The sequence below is a fragment of the Tripterygium wilfordii genome, chromosome 9 (assembly GCF_013401445.1).
Source record: "Tripterygium wilfordii isolate XIE 37 chromosome 9, ASM1340144v1, whole genome shotgun sequence".
In the NCBI taxonomy this organism is placed as follows: domain Eukaryota; kingdom Viridiplantae; phylum Streptophyta; class Magnoliopsida; order Celastrales; family Celastraceae; genus Tripterygium; species Tripterygium wilfordii.
In genome coordinates this window covers 11,238,564-11,260,091 of record NC_052240.1, presented here as the reverse complement: position 1 = coordinate 11,260,091, position 21,528 = coordinate 11,238,564, and the positions used below count along the sequence as shown (strand labels likewise).

The 21,528-nt window shown below is 36.0% G+C and overlaps 3 protein-coding genes across 3 annotated transcripts; 1 reads left to right on the top strand and 2 right to left on the bottom strand.

Annotated features, from left to right (window-relative positions):
• Positions 1 to 854: 854 nt before the first annotated feature.
• On the bottom strand, positions 855 to 2,096 carry LOC120005299 (probable xyloglucan endotransglucosylase/hydrolase protein 23). Its single transcript, XM_038854860.1, has 3 exons — positions 1,735 to 2,096; positions 1,462 to 1,655; positions 855 to 1,371 (listed from the first exon to the last, which is right to left on the bottom strand). Exons 1-3 carry the CDS (start codon positions 1,993 to 1,995, stop codon positions 981 to 983), a joined length of 846 nt encoding a protein of 281 aa, XP_038710788.1. The 5' UTR covers positions 1,996 to 2,096; the 3' UTR covers positions 855 to 980.
• Positions 2,097 to 2,931: 835 nt separating this feature from the next.
• Positions 2,932 to 11,249, bottom strand: LOC120005298 (calmodulin-binding protein 60 B-like). The gene is made up of 10 exons (XM_038854859.1): positions 11,212 to 11,249; positions 11,010 to 11,103; positions 10,676 to 10,817; positions 8,785 to 8,860; positions 7,638 to 7,696; positions 6,584 to 7,074; positions 6,338 to 6,498; positions 6,052 to 6,255; positions 4,666 to 4,900; positions 2,932 to 3,965 (listed from the first exon to the last, which is right to left on the bottom strand). The coding sequence occupies exons 3-10, from the start codon at positions 10,780 to 10,782 to the stop codon at positions 3,379 to 3,381; spliced, it is 1,920 nt and encodes a 639-aa protein (XP_038710787.1). The 5' UTR covers positions 10,783 to 10,817; positions 11,010 to 11,103; positions 11,212 to 11,249; the 3' UTR covers positions 2,932 to 3,378.
• A 6,795-nt stretch (positions 11,250 to 18,044) lies between these two features.
• Positions 18,045 to 21,265, top strand: LOC120005048 (CBL-interacting serine/threonine-protein kinase 21-like). The gene is made up of 15 exons (XM_038854477.1): positions 18,045 to 18,606; positions 18,695 to 18,757; positions 18,860 to 18,931; positions 19,027 to 19,134; positions 19,210 to 19,281; positions 19,369 to 19,422; positions 19,525 to 19,650; positions 19,740 to 19,829; positions 19,914 to 20,039; positions 20,110 to 20,217; positions 20,308 to 20,424; positions 20,523 to 20,591; positions 20,674 to 20,748; positions 20,832 to 20,941; positions 21,031 to 21,265. Exons 1-15 carry the CDS (start codon positions 18,445 to 18,447, stop codon positions 21,083 to 21,085), a joined length of 1,407 nt encoding a protein of 468 aa, XP_038710405.1. The 5' UTR covers positions 18,045 to 18,444; the 3' UTR covers positions 21,086 to 21,265.
• The last annotated feature ends 263 nt before the right edge of the window (positions 21,266 to 21,528 follow it).

The window sequence follows — 21,528 nt, the reverse complement described above, 5'->3', positions numbered from 1 at the left end:
AACGAGAGTTGGCTTGGTTGGTAATCGGCTAAGTTAGACATATGTGTGTCCAATATTCGATTCTATCCACAAACATAATTCTCTGTGATATTTTAAAAAAAAAAAAAAAAGTAAACTCAGCAAACTCTCCAAGCCATAACAAACAAAACGATCACCATTCCACATGCACAAGATAATCACAAGGCTTTTTGGCTATTGGGGTGGCTCCAAAAAAGTTTATTGAACATGAGAGTTGAATATAGGACGTCCTTCTTCCTTTGGCATACGTTAATCTTATCACTCAATCAACTCTATTGGAGATTGGCTTATACCGTGAATATATGTGTCTACTAAATCGAACCATTGTAAATTTTTTTCTATATTTTATTAATTATTATTTATAAATTAAGACAAACATTTTGGCCCAATGGTTGAGTTGTATGGGTACAACTTAGATATTACAGGTTCAATTCCTACAAATAACCTCTTCACATATTATGTGAAGGTAAGGTTTGCGTACACTATATTTGTTCCCGATCTCACCCATTATGAGAATATTGTGCACGAGAGTCGTTTGTCTATTTATATTATTTGAGTTTTACGATGGTGCAAGGACTATTTCAAACTTTCTAGTGTCTGGTATCCAATCCTTGGACTCTTATTCCACTGAACAAAATTCAAAGCTGATACCATCAATAGATCAATCAAATATCATCATATATACTAAAGCTGATACCCTTAAATTGTTAAAAATCATGTGAAGTTGAAGTTGTCAAGAGTCCATTCTAATGACTCTGTCATTCCTATCATATAGTCATTTCCACAAACTGCCCTGTTTTACCAATTCAATTTCCACCACCATCAACAATCTCAACTAAACATATAACAAATCATTCTTTTATTGTATGATGTAAATATAATACATATAAAGTATCAATCTGTAACTACAAACAATGAACGAAAGAATTGCATCACCAAAACATTGAATGAGCAAATAGAGATTAATTGGCAGCACATTCTGCAGGGAGACCTTGTGGAAATCGCTTAGTGTCTGTGCAGTAATTGTAAATCATGTAATTCTGTTGTACCCATTTAAGCCTACCCTGCTTTGTGTCATCGAGTTGTTCAGATAACCAAGCAGAGTCAGACCCAGACCCAGAATTGCAAGAAGATGCACCATTTGACCAAACACAAGCATCAGCATTGAAGTTTCTGTAAGAAGCAGTGAATGGAGCTTTAGACCAGTCTGTCTTAACAAGTCCTCCTCTTGTAGCCCAATCATCAGCATTCCACAGACTAGAATGAATCCTCATCGGTTGGTTTTTCGGGTACGCGACTCCAATCGACTCCATGTTCTTGAACTCTCTAATTGGAGTACCATCCACAGAGAATCTGAATTTATAGTAACAATTTGTCAAAAAAATTGAGTTGGGTCTTCATTAATTTAGAACAGAACTAGATTGAACTAGCTAGTATACTCACATGATGCGTTGTGGATTCCAGAGAAGAGAATAGGTGTGGAAATCTGCAGTTGGGTCGAACCAGAGGTAGAACTGTTGCTCTCTGTTCCCTTTTCCCTGGCTAAAAACGTTTGTATGAAGAATATAAGGATCGCCACTAAGGTTGCCCAAGAATTCAAAGTCTATTTCATCCCAAGCCGATTCGTTCGAACGTAACTGCACAGAGATGGTTGTTAATGTCACAGACTCACAATAACAATACTGGTTGATATTAATGAATTAATTTCCAACTTACGTAGTATGCAGTAACGGTTCCAGCAGAGTTTCCGGGGACGAGCTTGAGTTGCATGTCGATTTTCCCAAATAAGTAATCGTTCTTGGACTCAAACCCCGACCCCGACGCTTTGTCTAGGGACAGGGTCAAGAGCTCGCCGTTGTTGAGCACCTTACCTCGCCCGTCTCCCCACGTTATGTCAAAATCTCTGTAAAAGTTAGCCGAACCCAACACAAAAATGCTTGCCAATATTGTTAAAGCAAGAAGTTTTGTAAAATCCATGGCTGGTTTAGACTTTAGTGTCAAGTGTAAAAAATCTAAAGTGATTGATGTTTTGGGTTTTAGGGTGCCTATGCGAGTATTTATATATGGGATTGGATTGCATGTAAGGGAGCGTCTGCGATGTGAATACGAATGTGAAGGTGAAGGTTCCTTTCATCGGTAATTTGGAGTTGGTAGGAAAAAAACATGAGCTGGAGATAGCTGGGGGGGGCATAGATTCATCAGATGGGACCATATTTATATAATGGTTATTAATTAAGATGTCCTTCTTTCTTAGTAATGGCCGCCTGAACCTGAATTGGTCCATTGATGACACGTTTTCTGATATCACATCACAACTACTACGAAGCTCCAAGGTTGCTTCTACAAGTGAATAATAATAATAATATTTACAGTTTTAATTCTTTCTTTCCAGTGTGTCTACAGCTTTCATAATTTATGCTGTTTTGCTTGCATTTGTTCTATCAAGAGAGCGATTGGGGTCCCCTCTTCCAGATGCTCTACAATTAATCAATTTGCAAATCTCTTGTGCAAGTTCTTTTTTTTCCGAAAATGATAAAGATCCAATAGTTGGTATCAATTTGATCATAATATGATTTGACAGAAACATCATTAAGAAATAAGAACCAACTTTTAGCCAGAAGGCTAGAAATGAGTCTTTTCATGTGCTTGGCTGGCACTATTTCATGTAGTATTGAATTAGTGGTAATACTACATGAAATGGTATATCAAATAGGGACCTGAAATGGTTCATGATCATTTTTGCCTATATACATAGAAAACACATGCATCCAAAAAGAAAAGAATTCAGACTATTATAATGAGGCTCAAGTCCAAAATGACGATAATTTCCTTCGAAGTACAGAAAAAAAAAAAAAAAAAAGTACCCAGTAAATTAGGTGGTTCAGATAAAAAAAAAAAAAACACAGCAACAACTGAAAGAAGCAACTCCCAGAGAATGAGATATTAGAGTTCATTCTTACACAAAGGAGAAATTAAGATTAATAAAGTCGAAATCTTACTTGAGAGATTAGAAACGTTCCCTAATCAGTTGACTGAACACCAAGGGGGCAATTGGCTGAAAAGCAAATTCACCCCTTAAGACCCAAAAACAAATATCATACAAAAAGCAATTGTAATCAGAAAGAAACATCTGGTTAAGCAAGGCAACTAAATAAACTTACTGTACAGGCAGCTGTACAAGATATTGCCAATGTCTAATATGAATCCTGAATCACCAGAGGCTTTTTAGACTCCCAAAACCAATAATTTCAAGCAGTCCCAAAAGCTCAGGTCATAGCTGGAATTCATGAAGCATTTTGGTAACTTATGCTATGACGATTTCGTGCAAATATAGGATTGAGGATAACAACCATGCGGCTGTTATTCATCTTCTAATTCAACAATCTGTGCCCGCCTCTCAGCTGCTTTCTTCCTGATAAAGAATCCCCACCTCATTGCTGCCTTTATCTTCAGCCACCCCACAACAGCTTTACCAGGACGGCCGCGATCTTCATCAAAGCTTGGCATTGGTGATGGCATATAGGATGGAAATGCAAAGCCATCTTCAGCCACATTTATTGAACTATGGGCTCCCATGCTGAAGAGACGGAGCAAGTGCTGCATATCTTCATTCTCAAGCATCTCGTGACTTCGCATACGAATATCCTCCTCCGAATAGAAGTCCTCAACTCCCTTGTCCCGGTTGTTTGACCAGTCATCAAAAGGATTAAGCATTGATGGTTGAGAGGATCCACTGGTTTGGAATGCAGCGGGTGACGATTGTGGAGGTCCAAGGGCCAGCCCAACAATGCTGTTATCATTTCTAATGCTTTGTGATTGGTGAGAATTATTGATCAGCTGGTCATGCTGTAGGAATGAACTACCATCAAACTGTGTACGAGAATTAGGATTCACAACTTGAGGCTGGGTTGAGTATCTTGTTGCCAGATTGTCACTATACACTGATGCTGGCAGAAGGCAAACCCAAAGACCAGTAAATGGTATGCTTTGTTAAAATGTTATTCCTCAAATAACAATTATACGACAGAAAAACAGCCCAAATGCAAATTTCCACGTCAATGTCTATGCATTTCTGTAAAACTTTAAATCAAATTATTCATATTTACTTTCAAGAAAAATAGTTTAATAATCACCTCCACTTTCTTCGGACCTATATTGTTGTGGAAATTATCTAGAAAATACATAAACTGAAACCATTTTCTACAGCCCAGAGGAAAAGTTGCTTCACCACATCCTCTGGGTTACACGTTCAAATCCTGAGAACTATGGAAATGCCTAATTTTTACCTGAATTTTTATTATCTTCTACCCTTAAAAACTCCTAATTAAACCCTCACGAAGCCACAAGAAACAATTAGTAATACTGTCCTATGTCACCCTCACTTTACTCGGGAGAAGGCCTAGCAGAACTTCTACATACTTGAGTGATGAGGGTCTTGCAATAAAAGAAATCTTTGCCTTCCAACAAGACTACCTAGGACTAGGAGATCACAAATAATCTTTGTAGAAGTCAATTTCGCATGGTCAAACAAAATATCTTCACCAAAAATGGAAAGAAAAAAGTGGTGAATAGAACCAATGCCTTGACTAGAAGTTAAATGACAAGAAGGAAAGGGGAACCTTAGTATTCAAAGCCAGTAAATAGTACCTCCTATAGGTACGCCTGAATGCAAGGAAGCCTGCTCCATTGGAACTGCAGCTGGCCTAGGTAGTTGAAGTTGATGGTCTAAAGCATTAGAGTAGTCAATTTGACCCATCTGAACCTCATTTCGTGGAGTACCAGTCCTCTTGTTTTGCTTGAAGTTCAAAAGTGACTGACCGTCATACTCTACAACTTGGTTCCAACTATCATATGCCTTCTTAACTAATGTATCCACATAAACCTGCAAGCAGAATCACACAATGAGTAAAATTGTTTTCACTCAATTAGAGAAGCGAAAACATAAAACAAGTTTTCAGAAACCTGAACTACAACAGGAAAAAAAGTAAAATTAGCCTCAACTTATATCTCTATCATTAGTCTGCTTCAAATTATCAGTTGCCTAATTCTTGCTGCAAGCCAAAGCCACTAACCGAACACAAGGATTAGGGCATGACCTAACATAGGCTATTACCAACATAACAATGAAGGTAAAATATTTCATACAAGTCAAGGAAAGTATAGTATTACTTCAATATTGTTGCATATGGAAAGAAACAACTCAAGTAACCACATTTGAGTTTTATACATAGTATTAGTCAGGAATGTGAATTCTTGAGAGAGAGAGAGAGAGCAAGTTCATTCTCTTGCTGTTTCTGGCAAGGGAAGATATATTTCAAGCTTTTCAGGAAATAATGATCAGTTGGATACCGATTCTTTAGTTCAGATCTTTCTGGTAAAAATCAAAGATTGATTACTCAACTTAAGAGGCAAAGGGTCACGAGGGGAGGGGGTGAGGGCGAGGAAAAGGAAAAGGAAGAAATAGGATGAAAAAAAATTGAAACAAAAGGAGGGGATGCACATAGAAATACACTTTAATCTCTTAATCCATAAATTCACTCATCTATCCCATACTACCATCACAAGAGAAAACACTCAAAGAGGTAAATGAACATCGAAGGCAGCAAAGACAACATCAAATGTAAAGAGGCAGGTATTTAAACTTTCTCCAGAAAAGAGAAGTGCAAGTAATTGATCATTGAACAATTAGATACAGATGTTACTACAAGGAAAATGAACTAGGATATAAGCCTCGAAATTCCAAACAAAATTAAGAGGTCATTTAAAAATTTCATATATTAACTATGGTGTGCTAAAAAGACACATAAAAGAAAAAAAGGCTTATGAGGCTATTAAGATTCGAAAAGAAGGTTACAGGAAGCCTTCAATGCAACTTGGTACGAATTCAAATAACAGAAGGCCAACCGAGTACAAAATAAGACCACGATCAAACATAAGACAATAAAAGGCAGAAAGTACTTAATGCAGAGAATAAAAAAAAACAAGAAAAGAAATTTGATTACGAAGAAAGGGATACATTTAAGTTCAACTAACCTTCTGATCGTCTGAAAGAGAATCAGCTGGATAATACTGTTCCCCTGAGATAAGGCCACTCAGCTCATAAATGTGGTTGAAGACAACACCAACATTTCTTGTATCATCAGGATAGTAAACATAGAGCTTCCCACTTAGGACACATGTCTTTGCATGCTCTAAGAGAGCATCCCACATCTTATTTGACATACCACTTCCAAGAATCTAGCAGCAAAGAACAGACATTTAAAAAAATAACCATAAAGCATGAATTCAAAATAATTTGAGAAACAGATCATTCACTTACATTTCGTAATTTTTGAAGATCCCTAACCACAAGCCGCAAAAAATCTTCAACCGTTAAAATTCCTGCATTGTTTAGCCTCTTGTGGAATGACCCATCCTTCCCAATCTTTTCCAATCTCCATACTTCATCGTTCAGTGCAGGTGGATAGTGTTTCTTGTACACTATAAAAGAGAATGTGTTTTAACAACTTTACAGCAAAAAAAACCATCAAAAGAATTATTAAAAAAACATAAAGCACAATCTCACATTCCCCTCTGTGATCTTTAACAGTAAAAGCTTCAGTCTTGGCCTCGCGAATGCGTATGCCATCACAAAATCCAGAGGCAACCTTCAAGCCAAGCCTGAACTTTCTACTCCTAATCCAACTTGAGTTATCTGTAAAAATAAGGTCCCCAAGTGTTCCTACCCCTTCCTTGAGAGTCACTTGTAAGTCTCCAGTTAACAATGGTCTCTTCCCTTCACGCTCTTTCACCACATGGCTTTCAAATTCTTCTTGTGTCCAGCTTTCATCTTCATTGTTGAAATCACCTTCAAGCACCACCACATCTAGTTTAACTGAGGCTTCAGGTCCAGATGTTACAACATGACCAGTGTTCACATCAACCAAAACAACATGGATTGCAGCACCCTGCTCCCCCTCAACTTTTCCTCCCGTGAAAAGAGGGAGGGAGAGCCTGGACTTAAAGTGCAGCTGCAAGTTTCTGCCATCCGGACCTTCAATCCTTTTTGGGGAAGACCTGAAATCGCAAATACAATAGAGATTTACCACCACTGCAGAGGGAAAAAAATTCTACAACCACAGAACAAAGACAAACTCAGGAGTCTCAAAGTATGAGAGTGAAAAAAAAAAAACCCACTAAGAATAATAGATCTATCATGAATTAATATAATCAAGTTCCAATTGAACCTGTGATACGTAGTAGTTACAAATATCTTCAAGAAAGAGATGTCAGCAAAAATTTATTCCCACAGAGGATGTAAATTGTCTGCAAATAACAAAATTGATGACCAGAACAGAAATTTAGGATAAATCATTTGTATTGATATGTATGCTATTATCTCTAAATCTATTTCCTTTATCCAGCAATTCTTGTCACAACCATTATTTAAGGACTAAATAAAGAAAATGACCCCTGAAATATTCATATTTCCAAAATTTCAACCAGTATGTTCAAATTACAATTCACAAAAAAATGCAAAAACATTGGTACCTCATCATAAGATGTATAGCAAAATCTATATATATGTATATATAAAACATAACTAACAGCCATCATAAATGATTAGAAATATCTTAGACCTTCCATCAAGTCTTGCAGGGCCCAACCTAGCCAAAGCACGTTCCACTTCCTCACTCACCTATTCAAGCATGAACAACAACAAACTATTAACAAACAAAACAAAGGAACATACATTTCAAATAAAATAACATGCACCACGGAATAAAAGAAAAGAACGTCAATCCTACAACATGAGCAAGCAAAATGTTGCAATTGTAATAATAAGTCAGCAAAGCAGACACATCAGTAAATATACATTTTTCATTTGGTACACGATTTATTTTATGGAAAAGGTGCAGAAGAGAGGAATTATTCGGAAGCAAATGAGATGGTCTACAGAAAATTAATACAAATGTCAGAACACCATAGTTGTACTATGCACACATTAATGTAATTTAACATTTATCCCTATTTGTGGAAGATTCTATTGTTCCTTTCAATTTATATCGCCCACAATTATAGCCATAAGAACCATCTGGATAACCATACTTTCGGCTAAGAGACCCCAGGCTCCCAGCTCCTCCATTAACACAGCTTATCACCGAATTTATCTCCAATAAAGGCAGTCATCCAAATGCTTTGCGACCAAGGACAGTGAGTCAGTGACGCAGCAAGTGGTCCACGTATTCATACTGTTTGTTCCAAAATAAATAACGATACATGAAAAAAAGTAACAAAACCATTCATTAGAATATCGTATATCATGTCAGTCTTCTAATTATTCCTAAGGTCACTTACTGATTACAAACAATAGACCCTTCAATGGGAAAGAAACCGAAATGGATAAATTTAAGGATAACTGTCTCTCTATTGCCATGTTTTGGTTGTCAAGGGATCACAGCAACTTATCAGAAATTCTGAGATTTGATGTAAACTAATGCTCTTTCTGTACTTTATTACATTGTAATTGGTACTTTACTTTCTGGGTTGATCGCACTTAGTGCCCCTGAACAAAATTTATTTTGCATTAAAAAATTGACGTATCAAGGGCCATAAGACAAACAAATCTATGGTCTGGAGAATAACATAGCAGTACAAATCAAAGCAATGATTGCCAACAACTTATGGGTAATCATAGAAATGTTAAACAGGTAGAAAAGGCACACATCAAAAGTCAGACAGGAAGAAAATTATTCCTGAGAATACAAAGTAAAGAATAGATCTTACTACTCTGCGAAGAATAGGTTCCAAAGAAGAACATAGCTTCTGCAGACTGTCCACCTTGAGAGCTTCTACAATTACACTGCATGACAAATGTATTTTTAGAAATATCATTTTAGATTGCCTAGAATTTCAACCTAACGATGAAATAGCAATTACAAGTACAACAAGAAATGGAAATGAGCTAGTAGATTAATGAGATAACTAACAGCTTTTTCATTCATGATTCATGAAATATTGGAAAAATATTAATTGCTCAAGCAATAGACATCACCGAAGCATTTCTGCCAAATATAACTTCATATAGAATCTGGTTTGGAGTCTTTTGACACTCAAAAAACATTTTAGTTAAAAGGTAGAGGTACAGTGACCAAATACCGAGGTCTGAAGAGATGGCCAACTGGCCAAGAGTTCACAGATTCTTAGAAAACAAGGAGAATAGTAGCGAGCACATAAGGTCGATCAATAAATGCCAAGTTATTGAGAAAACTCTAAAACACGAGAATTGCAAGGGGAAGACTACCTAATCGATGATGTCTTTCCAAGCCCTTGTACCAAAATATATTAATGAACCAAGTTCATTGCAACAAAAAAACGCATATAAATTGCATGAACATCACCAAGTTAATTTGAATGCCTCAATTTAGGAATCAACTTTGGAAGACCAAAATATTTATCATTCATTGGAAGTTGATAAAATGAAATTCAGATCAAACAATTCGACAACTACTAAGGCTCCACCTAGCTTAGAATAGGTATTTGAAACTTCATAGGACAATCAAAATGGTTACAGGTTTATCAGCTTTAAAATGGTTGAAACAAGTACATGACCATAAAGAATAGGTCAATGGAGAGCAATGGGAACTATGGCCAGTCATAAACCCCTTTTTAATCAATACCGGTGGTTTACAGGGCTTGGCATAGGTTACAAGGGATGGCCAAAACATGCAAACCCCTGAAAAGGCTTTAGGTTATGGAACAAAATAATGCAAAATAAATTAAATGGTTCCCACGAAAATTTCCTCAACTTCCGAAAAATGCATCATAGTTCCTCATAGAATAACAATTGGTTTGTGATCCACACTTTCTACTAGCAAAAAAAATGTAAGATCTATTTTTCTTTGCTTCCTCTGGGTCGTTGAGGAAAGGGTGTATGCGAAAAGAGATTCAGCTTCCCATGCGTTACTGAACGATGATTGTAAAGCAGATTTAGTTTCCTGTGTTGGCAAAAGGGGCCTACAAAGGGAATAACGGTTTCTCACTCAGCTCCAGAGGTTCACAAAATAGGAAGATAGATGCTACAATTATGACTTTGAGTCCATATTAGGCTAGAGGTTTTTAATTCCCCATTTTAGTTATTATGGTACGTAAGGAAGCTCCAAATACTTGAAATTGCTCTGAAGATAGTTTCAATAACTTTTCTACCCAATTACGAATAATACTGAAAGTTCACTGATGCAGTCATTTGGATGAAACTTAGTTATTGGGAACAATAACTAGCCTTAGAGCTAGATGATGAAATACAACTTGGGAAGAACTTTAGAAACAAGAAATTGGAAAAACACCACGAAAGAGTCAAGATCAACTAAGAGTGAATCCACTATCACATGGACATCAAGCACGAATAGCCGAGTTCAATATATATATAAGTAGTCAACGCAGCCACGGTGCAGTTTAAAGCTTATTTGTTGTAATAACCGAAGGGATATCCAGTTGAAGATAATATTAGTATTCTCTCATGTAAACCTCACGAAGGTTACAATAAAAGGCACAATCAGTGCGCATTCCACAAATTAACTATTTCTTTTCCCAGATATTCTTAAATTAAGAGAGTACTCGACTGCTAAAACCAACAAACAAAACACCGCCTAACACAATAAGAACATTGGATAATCACCTAGCAAGAGCAGGCCGTTTCCGCTCAGGCTGCTGCTCCTCTTCTCCCTCCAAACTCCTCTTCCCTCTAGCCATACTGTTAGTCCTTTCCATGTACCTGGTATGCATTGAGACTCACTTCAAATAACCTAAGCTTCCCAGATCTGAAACAAAATAAAAAAAGGAAACGATAACGTAAAAAAAAAAAAAAATTTGAACTTCAGTTGCAAATTACCACCAACCAAACCCTAAAAACAACAAATTCAGATCCACGCAAAATTACGACTCGACAAAGTATCCACAATCCTCAATTACAAACAGTTGGAAAAAAAACCCTAATCCACGAGAGTTCAAACCTGTGGTTAAAAGTGTTGGGGGTCGATTTTGGTTTTCCCGGGAACCAACCAGACTGCAGTCAAAGTAGAAAGCGCGACAATGAGGGAGAAAATCCTGAAAACAATCCTTCAGTGTCAGCTTGTTCAGAGAGGCGATTGAAACAAGAAAAAACGGGAACTATGTAAGTAAGTAAGTAAGTAACAGATTTGGATTTGTACGAACCAGTGTTATAGTCTCGCCTCGTCCGCCTCTTCAAGCTATATATTTTGGTCTACAATGGCACCTCTTAGCCGTACTGGAGGAAACATCGTATACTTCGCAGTCTCGCTACATCCGACTCATGTTGTTGACTTTATTTACTTTTGATTGGGACATCTGTTGTGATGTCAAGCAATGGTGCGAGATATATGCTTGATTGGATCACGATCGTCCAAGGAGGAGCAAAGTTCACAATCGTGGCCGTTTGTTTCTTTCGGGGGCTGATGCCACTTGCCACGTCACTTGCATATACTATATTTGAGGATGAGTCAGCTTTTTCGTCTGTCTGACAAACGTCGCCAGTACATAGGCCTAAATTGTAAAAGTTGCAAAATCCACACAAACAAAAGGGAGATCTAGCTGTAATTGATTGCAGCGGATATTAGCCTCGAAAGATAACTTGGAATCAATGGAGTGCGCCAGAATTTTCCTGAGGGGAAAAAGTGGTCATTGCTAAATACATATAACCTTTTACTAAATATACACTTATTATGTTTCAATCAGTCATTTCACATATCACATTTCAATCAATCATTTCAAAAGACAATCAACTTTTTTATTTACAAAAATATATCAATATTAATTTCTTTTTTAAAATATTAGTTTATTTATTATTAGGGTTTATATAGTCTTTTCAACTTAGGATCATCTAATTAAAACTATTTTTAAATGTCAAGTTGTAAACTAAAATACTACTAATTAACATTTTTTATAAATATACAAGCCTAGCTCATAAAAATATTACTTAGCATAATTTTGTAGGATTACCTCTAGGTGCAACAAATTATACACGTAGGCAATCTCATTTTCAGATTCCACCAACATATTCCAGGAAGAGTAGAATGCATCCTATGATTTCTTGTCTTGAAATGATCTTTTGCAATTCGCCAAAACACTCCTATATATGTGTTATCTACAAAGTAGTTTCTTTGCCTCAGGAAATACCAGGGCACATGATTTCATCAGCTCCAACTCTCTATTGGTGATAATTACTCTTGGGCCAATGCTTTCCTCAATTATTGATTACAAACACCTTAAAACCCATGTATAATTGTCCTCCTTCTCAGAATTCAAGAGCACGAATGCTATGCAATAAGTCATATTTGTTGGAGTCACCCCGACAATCTCAAGAAGAGGCATCCTGAACATGTTCGACTTGTATGTTGCGACCATTAATAAAACATGCGGCAATGCACATAGTAGTTATAACGAGCCTGGATGAGCAAAAAATAAATCCTGGGGCTCATTGGTTATATCGTCGGTTTGATAATAGAAAATGTACATGTGCTCATGTAGGAATGACATTAGAGACTGAATGTGGGATTTACTGGCTTCTTCAGAAGTTCAAAACTTTTGTCGTGCATTGTATATCATTTTAATAGTGGACGCATTGTTCAGATCTCGTTTCTTCAATGATGCGAAGATGTCTTGTGGCTTCACACGATTGCTAGACATATATATCATTATCTCAATTTCAGAGTCAGAAAGACGATCGACATATGGATGCCCTTCCATATATGATGCAAGGGCATGGTTGTGCATTCCACATAACACTCTTACCATCCAATCATCAGTTGTCTTTAGTTTCAACCCTTTAAATTTGAAAGGACAATCAAGCTTTTTCGTGCCTGTTAGCTTCGTGGAGGTTTTTCCTTCTGTATGTGCCACTGCGATCGCATTGCAACAATAAGGATGAGCTTCTTGTAACGATAATGAATCCAAATTATGCTCTGTTTCTTGAATCCAATCAATCAACGATTGACGTGAATCGAACACCTGAAAATAATTTATACATGTTATAAATTAAAACAGGTTTGCTAAAGATGTTCAAAATAGAAGACATATTATTTTCCTGGTTGTTATACCGTCTCAGTTAAAAATACATTTGTAACGTCAACTTCAATTTTCTCTTCACAATCATCCGCAAGTTCTTTTTCTTTTTTCATTTTGTTTCTGATGGTATAATCCTGTCAATAATAAATTTCACTTGAATTTCTGTAATTAATCAAAATATTCTGTGAAACAAATAAAAAATGTCTTAAATATCTATATTTACCTTATCACTAGAACTACTACTTGACAATCGTAGATCTTCGGCCCAAGCTCTCATTTCTTCCAAATGATCCATATTCGCAAGAATAAAAATTGAGTTCAAAGGTTGGTTGAGTGTAGGGAAGATGTTACCACCCTACAACACCAATTTAAAAATGGTTACCAAACTTAATCAAAGGCTAACTGAATATTTTTTTTAGTTATCCTTTAAACCAATTAAACTTATTAGGCCCGTTGAACTAGCAAAACACCCATTTATACCATCTTTTTTTTTATTACCCTATTAAGACTATCAAACTCAAATAAAACAAACCCAATAATTTATAAACTTAATCCAATTTGCACATTTGCCCAAAATTAACAAGTATGACCCATTTAATCATTCCCACTTTATAAAGGAAACCCATTTAATCTTTTTTTATTTTTTTTAAAAAAATGTTTGGTTGAAGCAAAACACTTACCAGGACCGCCTTGTCCATTAGGGAAGCATAAATATATGGATGCCAGAAAGAACATCTCAGTATCTATAACATTGTCCAGTCCCAGAGCATAATTATATTCATCAGAGTCCCTAAATAATGTACAGAGCTTATGAAGCACCCTCTTCCTCATCTTTGTTGAATTTCATAATCAAGCCTGAGATTGAGAGATCTCATGGCAGGTGATTGCTCTCTTTCCTTGGGCTCCCTACAAGACCCATCTCCTCATCCCAGGACCTAATCCCCACTCTTGGACCGCGAAATCTGCCAGAAAATTGTTAGGAAAGTTAACCAAAAAAAGCAATTAGACTACAGGCCCCCAATCCCGTGGCATGTGTAAGTGATGGATGCAGTGATCACGTGGAGGTGTTAGATACACCACAATGGTTTCAATCTTTCTTTAAGCCCAAAAATCAATGAAACACAGATATTACAGCACAAAAATCAACACAGTGGGGTCAAATCAATATTTGTGTGTATTTAGCAAAAAATAATGTGTATTTAGATGTACCCAAAAAAAGTATTCTCACCCCCTCAAATTGGTTATTCCATCCCTAATCATTGAATTGTATTTTTTAATATTATTTTATATATGATTTGATATTTGATTCTTTTAATTTGTGTGTGATTTGACATTTAATTTTCATTCTAAAAATTAGTTTTTCCACCCCCATCAATTAATTAAAACAAACTTATTATCAGTGTTTTAAAATATCGGTTGAACCAAAAATCTTAGGGGTATCGGTACGATTTAGTAAAATATCGATTTGGTCAAATACAGGTTCAACTGGCCGATTTTCAGTATAAATACCGGTTGTCTGATTTGAAAAATTCAAAATTAAGAACTCTTTGAGAAAAAAATAAAAAAAAATATGAAAAAAATTAAAAGAGTAAAAGTTGAACCTAATTGAGATTTAAATGGCTATGTTGGACTTGGACTTTTATAATTTATATAGTTATGTCTTACTTTCTTATAGGAATGTTTATTAATTGAAAATTAAATTTGGTGATATTATGTTTAATTTGAGATTGAGAGTGTTATTATTGTGATTAGTACTTTATTTGGATGGATTTTAATTTATAGTATTTTTCTAATATCTTTCTAAAAATTTACAGGTTTTCTATAATTTATTATTAATTATCAAAAATTTTAATTAATCAAATCAAACAGATCGATCGGTCAAACTGGTTGGACCAGTTCAACCGGTTATCGATGGCCCACCAGCACGATTTGAAATCTGGTTTTTAAAACATTGCTTACTGCAAGTTGTTCTTTGTACGGAGGACCCATTCGTTTGCATAATCACACCTATATCTAAACCACTGAATCATAATAGGAGGTATCAAACAACCATATGTCAATGCCAATAGAACGCAGAGGCAAAAATGTCAAGCACTACTATTAACTAAGAACGTGTAAAATCACATTAGACTTAGAAACAATCAAGTAACTCATATCTAGCATTGACATTCAGTTGTCAAGCGGTGATGGTCTATCTATTTCAAAAAATGTGAGTGAGTTGTGGATATATATATATATATATATGCACTGTCTGTGTATATGTATATGTATACATATACATATATATAACACATACATAAATATTAAATGGTCAAAAGTATAGTCAAAAGTCGAGCCCAGCCTGAGGCCCGACCCTTAGGGGCTTGAGCCTCATTTTGAGAATCGAGCCTTAGGGGCTTGATTCTCAAAATCGTGCCCGGGTCCAATGTCGACCCCTACTTGTTAATCTGCATTGATGTGATGTAATAAGTTTATTTTAATTAATTGATAGGTGTGTGAAAACTAATTTTTGAAACGATAATCAAATGTCAAATCACACGCAAATCAAAAGAATCAAATATCAAATCATATATAAAATAATATTAAAAAATACAATTCAATTATTAGGGGGTGAGATAACCAATTTGAGGGGTGAAGATACTATTAACTCTTTCATGAGAAGTTCACTTGACATATGTTGGGCCAATATTTTCCTGAGAAGTTCACTTGACATCTATCGCGGGGGTGTCCAGTGACAATCGGTTTTGTATTTGTATTTATATTTTTTTAATTCTTTCAGCTGTAATTCATTTTTATGGTAACTCGAGTGTCTACAGACCTCAATTTCTTTTACTTAATTTATTGGGTATATGAATACAATCAAGTCTATCAGCTTATTTCAAAAAATAACTAATAGATAGACTTGGAAATCAAGAGTTTGTGATAGTAGTACTTACAATTGTGATTTGTGTGAACCACAATTTTTTGTTTTGCCAAACAAAAGAAAACATTATTGAATCAGACCGACAGCTATACAGTTGAGAATTGATGACCAATTGTGATTTGACAAACTAATTAAATAGTCAAGCTTGTTGACCTGAAATATCCAACCCGACAGTCAATGAACCAAAACCAATACGACATTACCCCTCTAGGAAACATTATCACTTCATATATGCATTTGTTCGACGAGTCTTGACAAATCATCACACACCATCCACAAAATTGATTTGGCTTTTGGTGCGCCCAAGAGTTCTCCCATTAACCGCTTGTGTGTGCGTGACTTGAGTCAACCTCAACCTTTATATAGGAAATTAGGAATGGATAGGTGATAAAGATAAAGCATTTTCTTGGCTATTGATATTATCATTCTTGGGGTGTATAGGATCAAATTCCTTGATCCTAATTTTCAGGCATTCTTGAATGTTAGTTTGAGCGTTATTGGAATACCCTGATACATGAGAGTTATCTTATCCCAACTCTTTATTCCTAGCACCGCTCAGAAAGCTGTTTTGATCCTAATCTCCAGGCGTCCTTAAAGGTTAGTTTGAGTGTGGTTGGGATACCCTAGGACCTGAGACTTATCTTATCCCAGCTCCTTATCCCTAACACAGCTTTTAGGAAGCTACAGTATGTAGCTTCTCTACCTAGTGCCATATTGCTTTCTCTACTCAATGCCCACTGTCATGTTGACTTGATATGACTTATTTTATTTATCCACAAATGCCCCCAACATTCAAATCTTTTTTCTTTTTTTTAGAAAATGTGGCCTGAAGGCTTAAAGTTGTTCGTACATTATCTTTAATTGTTTGAGTTTATATATTTAGACAAGGGCGCAGCCAGGAATTTTTTCCGGGGGGGGCGAAAAGTTGGCGGGGATTCGAGGATAGTGCCCCCGAAATTTTTTTATCACCATTTACTAATTTCTCATTGATCTCTTATATGAGCTAGTGTTTATCAATCAATATTTATTGTATTATATGAATGTGTAACAATTAGCCATACATATTATATAGTTATTAGAATAAGTATTTGATAATATACACAATTATATATATAATGTATAAAGAATTTTTCTAAAAATTTAAGGGGCTAGTGAGGAGAAATATATATATTTAGAAAAATTTATAGTTTATATCACATTATAAATATTATATATTTTATATATGTAAGCAAATACATGTATTATTTATATCATATTACAAATATTATATATATGTTGAAACAATATTATATATGAATATGTGTGTATATATATATGTATATACTATAAAAATCCAAAATTTTTGGGGCGGTGGCCCCTCTGCCCCTTAGTGGCTCCGTCACTATACTCAGATTGAGATTTTGATTTTAGTGCTCCATTTTTCTTTGGTCCATTTTTCTTTGGATTCATGCTCTTCGTAATGAGTTGTGCGGCTTGACTTCATCATTATTCATTAATTTCTTCAAAAATTTATGGTAGAGAAAATATTATATACGTGTGGTTTATAATGAAACTCAAGTTCTTATCACACTAAAGATGTCTTTTTTCTTGAGTTCAAGTGTCATTAAGTAAGACAACCTAAGAAGAATAAAACCGTGTGTGGGCCGATGTATGAATGGGCTGGGATTTTCAAACAAGCCTATCAGTTGATTCCTAAAATAATTCAATGCTTGAACTTAATTCTATATTTGATCATCAATGCACAATTCCCAGAGCCAGACAAAAATACCAAGAGATGAAAAGAACATTATTATGTAATGGGCAAAAAAAAAGACGTATCCATCCATCTTGGTCGATCGACCATTTATCCAAATCTTCGTTACTCCAATTGTCCAATGACTATTCTATATGCCAGCCCTAATTCAACCATTTTGAACTGACCAGGTTATATACATATGTGTGTGTACGTTGTCTTGGTCTCATGTGGCGGTTAACGATTGGAGCAAAACAATATTTTGGAAAACTGGAGATTATCAAATTCACCACCACGCACTTAAAGTCTTAAACCACGCACTGTAGCTGAAAAGCAAAAGCTAACTTCCATTCAAACACACCTTCCCCAGCTTACACCAACTAGCCAAACCAGTCACCCTCCCTTCCTAGCCTCTCAAAATGTAAGTCTGAACTCTTTTTAAATTTCACATCACTTCTTCTTCCCCTGAGAGAGATGAGAACCACAAGAATGGAGGTTATCCGATCCGAAAAAAGCATGATTTACAATCAAAATCAAGTTTTCATACTGATTTTAGAGTAACAAATGTGTAGAGCAAATAGCGTATATATTAGCCGTCGTTGAAGAATAAAGGGAAGGAGCAATGAGGATCATGAAGGCAGTGAGGATATAAGAAACATTCTGCAAGAACTGAAGAGAATTAATTGACTGCTCTTTTTTCCATTACAGAATGGGATATGAAAACAATATAGGGAAGTATCGTTTGGGACGAACCATCGGAGAAGGTACTTTTGCCAAGGTTAAGCTGGCCTTGGATACCACAAATGGCCGTTATGTTGCAGTCAAGATCATCGATAAGCAGATGGTTGTGGAAAGCAATCTCAAGTCTCAGGCAAATCTTCCTAACACATCTCTTCTACCCTGTTGATTAAGAAAGCAACAGAGTTAAATAACAATCCCAGTTCTGCAAATTTTTTCAGGTGAAAAGAGAGATAAGAACCATGAAACTGCTGCATCACCCCAACATCGTACAGATATACGAGGTAAGATTACTTCTCTTAAAACCATTTTAAGGGGCAATAATCACTACTTTCAAGTTAAAAATTTAATTCCCTCTTCACTTTTGGTGTTAAATTTGATTGCAGGTGATCGGTACAAAGACGAAAATTTACCTTGTAATGGAATATGTACCCGGAGGACAACTTTCAGACAAGTTGGTAAATTTCATCTATATATACCACCTCTGTAATGCAGAAATGTTGCTTCAACAAGCTTTTCTATTGCTATTTCTAACGCAGCTAAGTATTTCCAGTCTTACATCAAGAAATTTGGCGAATCCGAAGCTAGGAAAGTTTTCCATCAACTAATTGATGCTGTAGATTATTGTCATAACAGGGGAGTATATCACAGAGATCTAAAGGTACTTGATATATACATCTTTCTCTTCCAATTATTTTGAAGGACAACAGGACCTAATGCATAGTCTCATTTGCAGCCAGAAAACCTGCTACTGGATAACAAGGGAAATATCAAAGTATCCGATTTCGGACTAAGTGCATTGAGGAAGGTAGCAACTCCTTTAGGTCATCTTCAACTTTCTCTTTGTGAAAAAAAAAGATATATATTTTTTGTTGAACTTTCAAATACTTTGCAGCCAGGAGATATACTAAATACGACATGCGGCTCCCCATGCTATGTAGCACCTGAGGTAAGAAGCAACCTTTTCAGATTCTAATTACGAGACCAAAACTGATAAAAACATTTACTTGCAATTTCTAAGTTTGACAAGTTCCATTGCTGTGATAAACAGCTTCTTGCTAATAAGGGCTATGATGGAGCTGCGGCAGATGTTTGGTCTTGTGGAGTAATCCTTTATGAACTACTTGCAGGTCATCTACCATTTGATGACAATAACCTTATGATATTATACAAGAAGGTATGTATGTATGCATCAACGGATGATAAGATACAACTGATTCATATTATAATTGATTTCCCTTCATTGATGACTATGTTGGTGTAAAGATATCTGGAGCAGAATATGCATTTCCACAATGGTTTACAGAAAATCAAAAGAAGCTAATCTCCAGGATACTTTGCGCAAATCCTAAAAAGGTATGACTCCAAAACATTTTATAGCCAAAGAAAAATTGAATTACTGCAAGTGCCGTAGTTATATCTTGTCATCCATTGTTGCAGAGGGTAACTATTCCAGAAATCATTGAAGATAAATGGTTTCGGAAAGATTACGTACGTTCTTGTGGATATGAATGCACTGAGAAAGTCCAGCTTGATGATGTGAATGCTGCGTTAGATTCAATAGAGGTAAGCATTTAGTATAGAAACAAGGTAAAGAATTTCATAATTTAAGCTTGACACCTGAAATTATAAGCAGGAGAAAGGAAAAGAGACAAACATGACCAAATCCTCAAATTTCATCAACGCTTTCCAATTGATAGCAATGTCACAAGACCTTGATTTATCCGGTCTCTTTGAAGAGCAGGCAAGCCTACTTTCAGAATATAAGTTTGCCATTTTATGTGCTTCTCTGGTTCATTGTTAAATTGTAGCAAAATTTATTTTTCTTGCTCAGGACAATAAGCAAATGACAAGACTAGGCTCTAAGCATACAGTTAATGAGACTATCAAGAAAATAGAAGCTGCAGCAATGGATGTGAGTTTGGCAGTCGAACGGACGAATAATTTCAAGGTAAAACCTCATACACACTTGACACTTCAACAGGTGATTCCCCCCTCCCCCCCATTTTTTCCCCTGCTAAGGCTAATAGATTATCAGCATCATATCAGATGAAAATGCTTCTTCCAAAACAAAGAATGACTAGATGTTCCAGATCATATTTTGACCTATCAGCAAAGGTAATCTATTGTCAAACACACTTCCCACAAGACACGAGATCATCTGATCTGAATATCTGATCACCATTATGCAAAACGTTAGGTAATTGAGGTTTCTCCCAGTAATTGTGTCGTGGAAATATCAAAATCAGCCGGGGAGATAAGATTGTACAAAGAGGTATGGCGTGCCTTCCATTCAACAGATTATACATGCAGACTAATGGTATGTATATTACTTACTGACTAGACATTGATCATCAGTTTTGCTCAAGCCTATCAAGTTTGCTGAAAGATAAAGGAAAAGTGCCATTGCATATTCAGGACTCCAATGAAATTAGCACAGAGGACAAAAGTATACAACAAAGTGTCAGGTAATGTGAAATCTTCTTTGAAAGGTCAATACATATAGCCAGTGCCACAGTATCTGACTGGGTTTTTTTTTTCCCTTCAAATTGTGCAGCCGAGAAGATAATTGCAACAAAAATAGCAAGGATAGAGGCTATTTGTCCTCTTGATCATTACAGAGAAATTTAATTTAGTAAAGCCTTTGTCCAATGTAATTTCCAGGAGGATCATAGTTGCAAGTCATGAAAACACCCCTACCCCCAAGACACACCACTCTAGCACAACCAATTCTACTTGTACTTCTCCAAATAATCAGAGAATAATGTCCACAATCCCGATTCCCAACACAAGAATTAAACCAATAATTGTACCATCTCCGCTTCTAGACCCAACTCATCGCTGCCTGAGCAGGCGTCCAGGCATTGCCGCTACCCAAAAAATGTTCTCCCCGTAAAGTCCATTAGAGTGCTTCAAATCACAATTGAAACGCCTTCTATTAGCGTAGCTTTGTGCGAAACTAGCTAATTTTTTATCCCACACCAACGGTGGCATTCCCAGCGCGGCGCGAGCAGCGTTGTGAGGTCCCAAGAATTGGTTCACAAAGGGTAATAAT

What these genes read in the sequence shown, in the direction of transcription:
- LOC120005299 (XM_038854860.1), bottom strand. Translation starts at nt 1,995, where the DNA reads ATGGATTTTACAAAACTTCTTGCTTTAACAATATTGGCAAGCATTTTT. An exon ending in GAACCGTTACTGCATACTAC is followed by an intron (nt 1,656 to 1,734) that starts GTAAGTTGGAAA and finishes ATCTCTGTGCAG; the next exon opens with TTACGTTCGAACGAATCGGC. An exon ending in TGGAATCCACAACGCATCAT is followed by an intron (nt 1,372 to 1,461) that starts GTGAGTATACTA and finishes CTATAAATTCAG; the next exon opens with ATTCTCTGTGGATGGTACTC.
- LOC120005298 (XM_038854859.1), bottom strand. Translation starts at nt 10,782, where the DNA reads ATGCATACCAGGTACATGGAAAGGACTAACAGTATGGCTAGAGGGAAG. An exon ending in TAAAGATCACAGAGGGGAAT is followed by an intron (nt 6,499 to 6,583) that starts GTGAGATTGTGC and finishes TCTCTTTTATAG; the next exon opens with TGTACAAGAAACACTATCCA. An exon ending in CTCTTTCAGACGATCAGAAG is followed by an intron (nt 4,901 to 6,051) that starts GTTAGTTGAACT and finishes TTCTGCTTGCAG; the next exon opens with GTTTATGTGGATACATTAGT.
- LOC120005048 (XM_038854477.1), top strand. Translation starts at nt 18,445, where the DNA reads ATGGGATATGAAAACAATATAGGGAAGTATCGTTTGGGACGAACCATC. An exon ending in CATGCTATGTAGCACCTGAG is followed by an intron (nt 19,423 to 19,524) that starts GTAAGAAGCAAC and finishes TGTGATAAACAG; the next exon opens with CTTCTTGCTAATAAGGGCTA. An exon ending in AGATAAGATTGTACAAAGAG is followed by an intron (nt 20,749 to 20,831) that starts GTATGGCGTGCC and finishes ATTGATCATCAG; the next exon opens with TTTTGCTCAAGCCTATCAAG.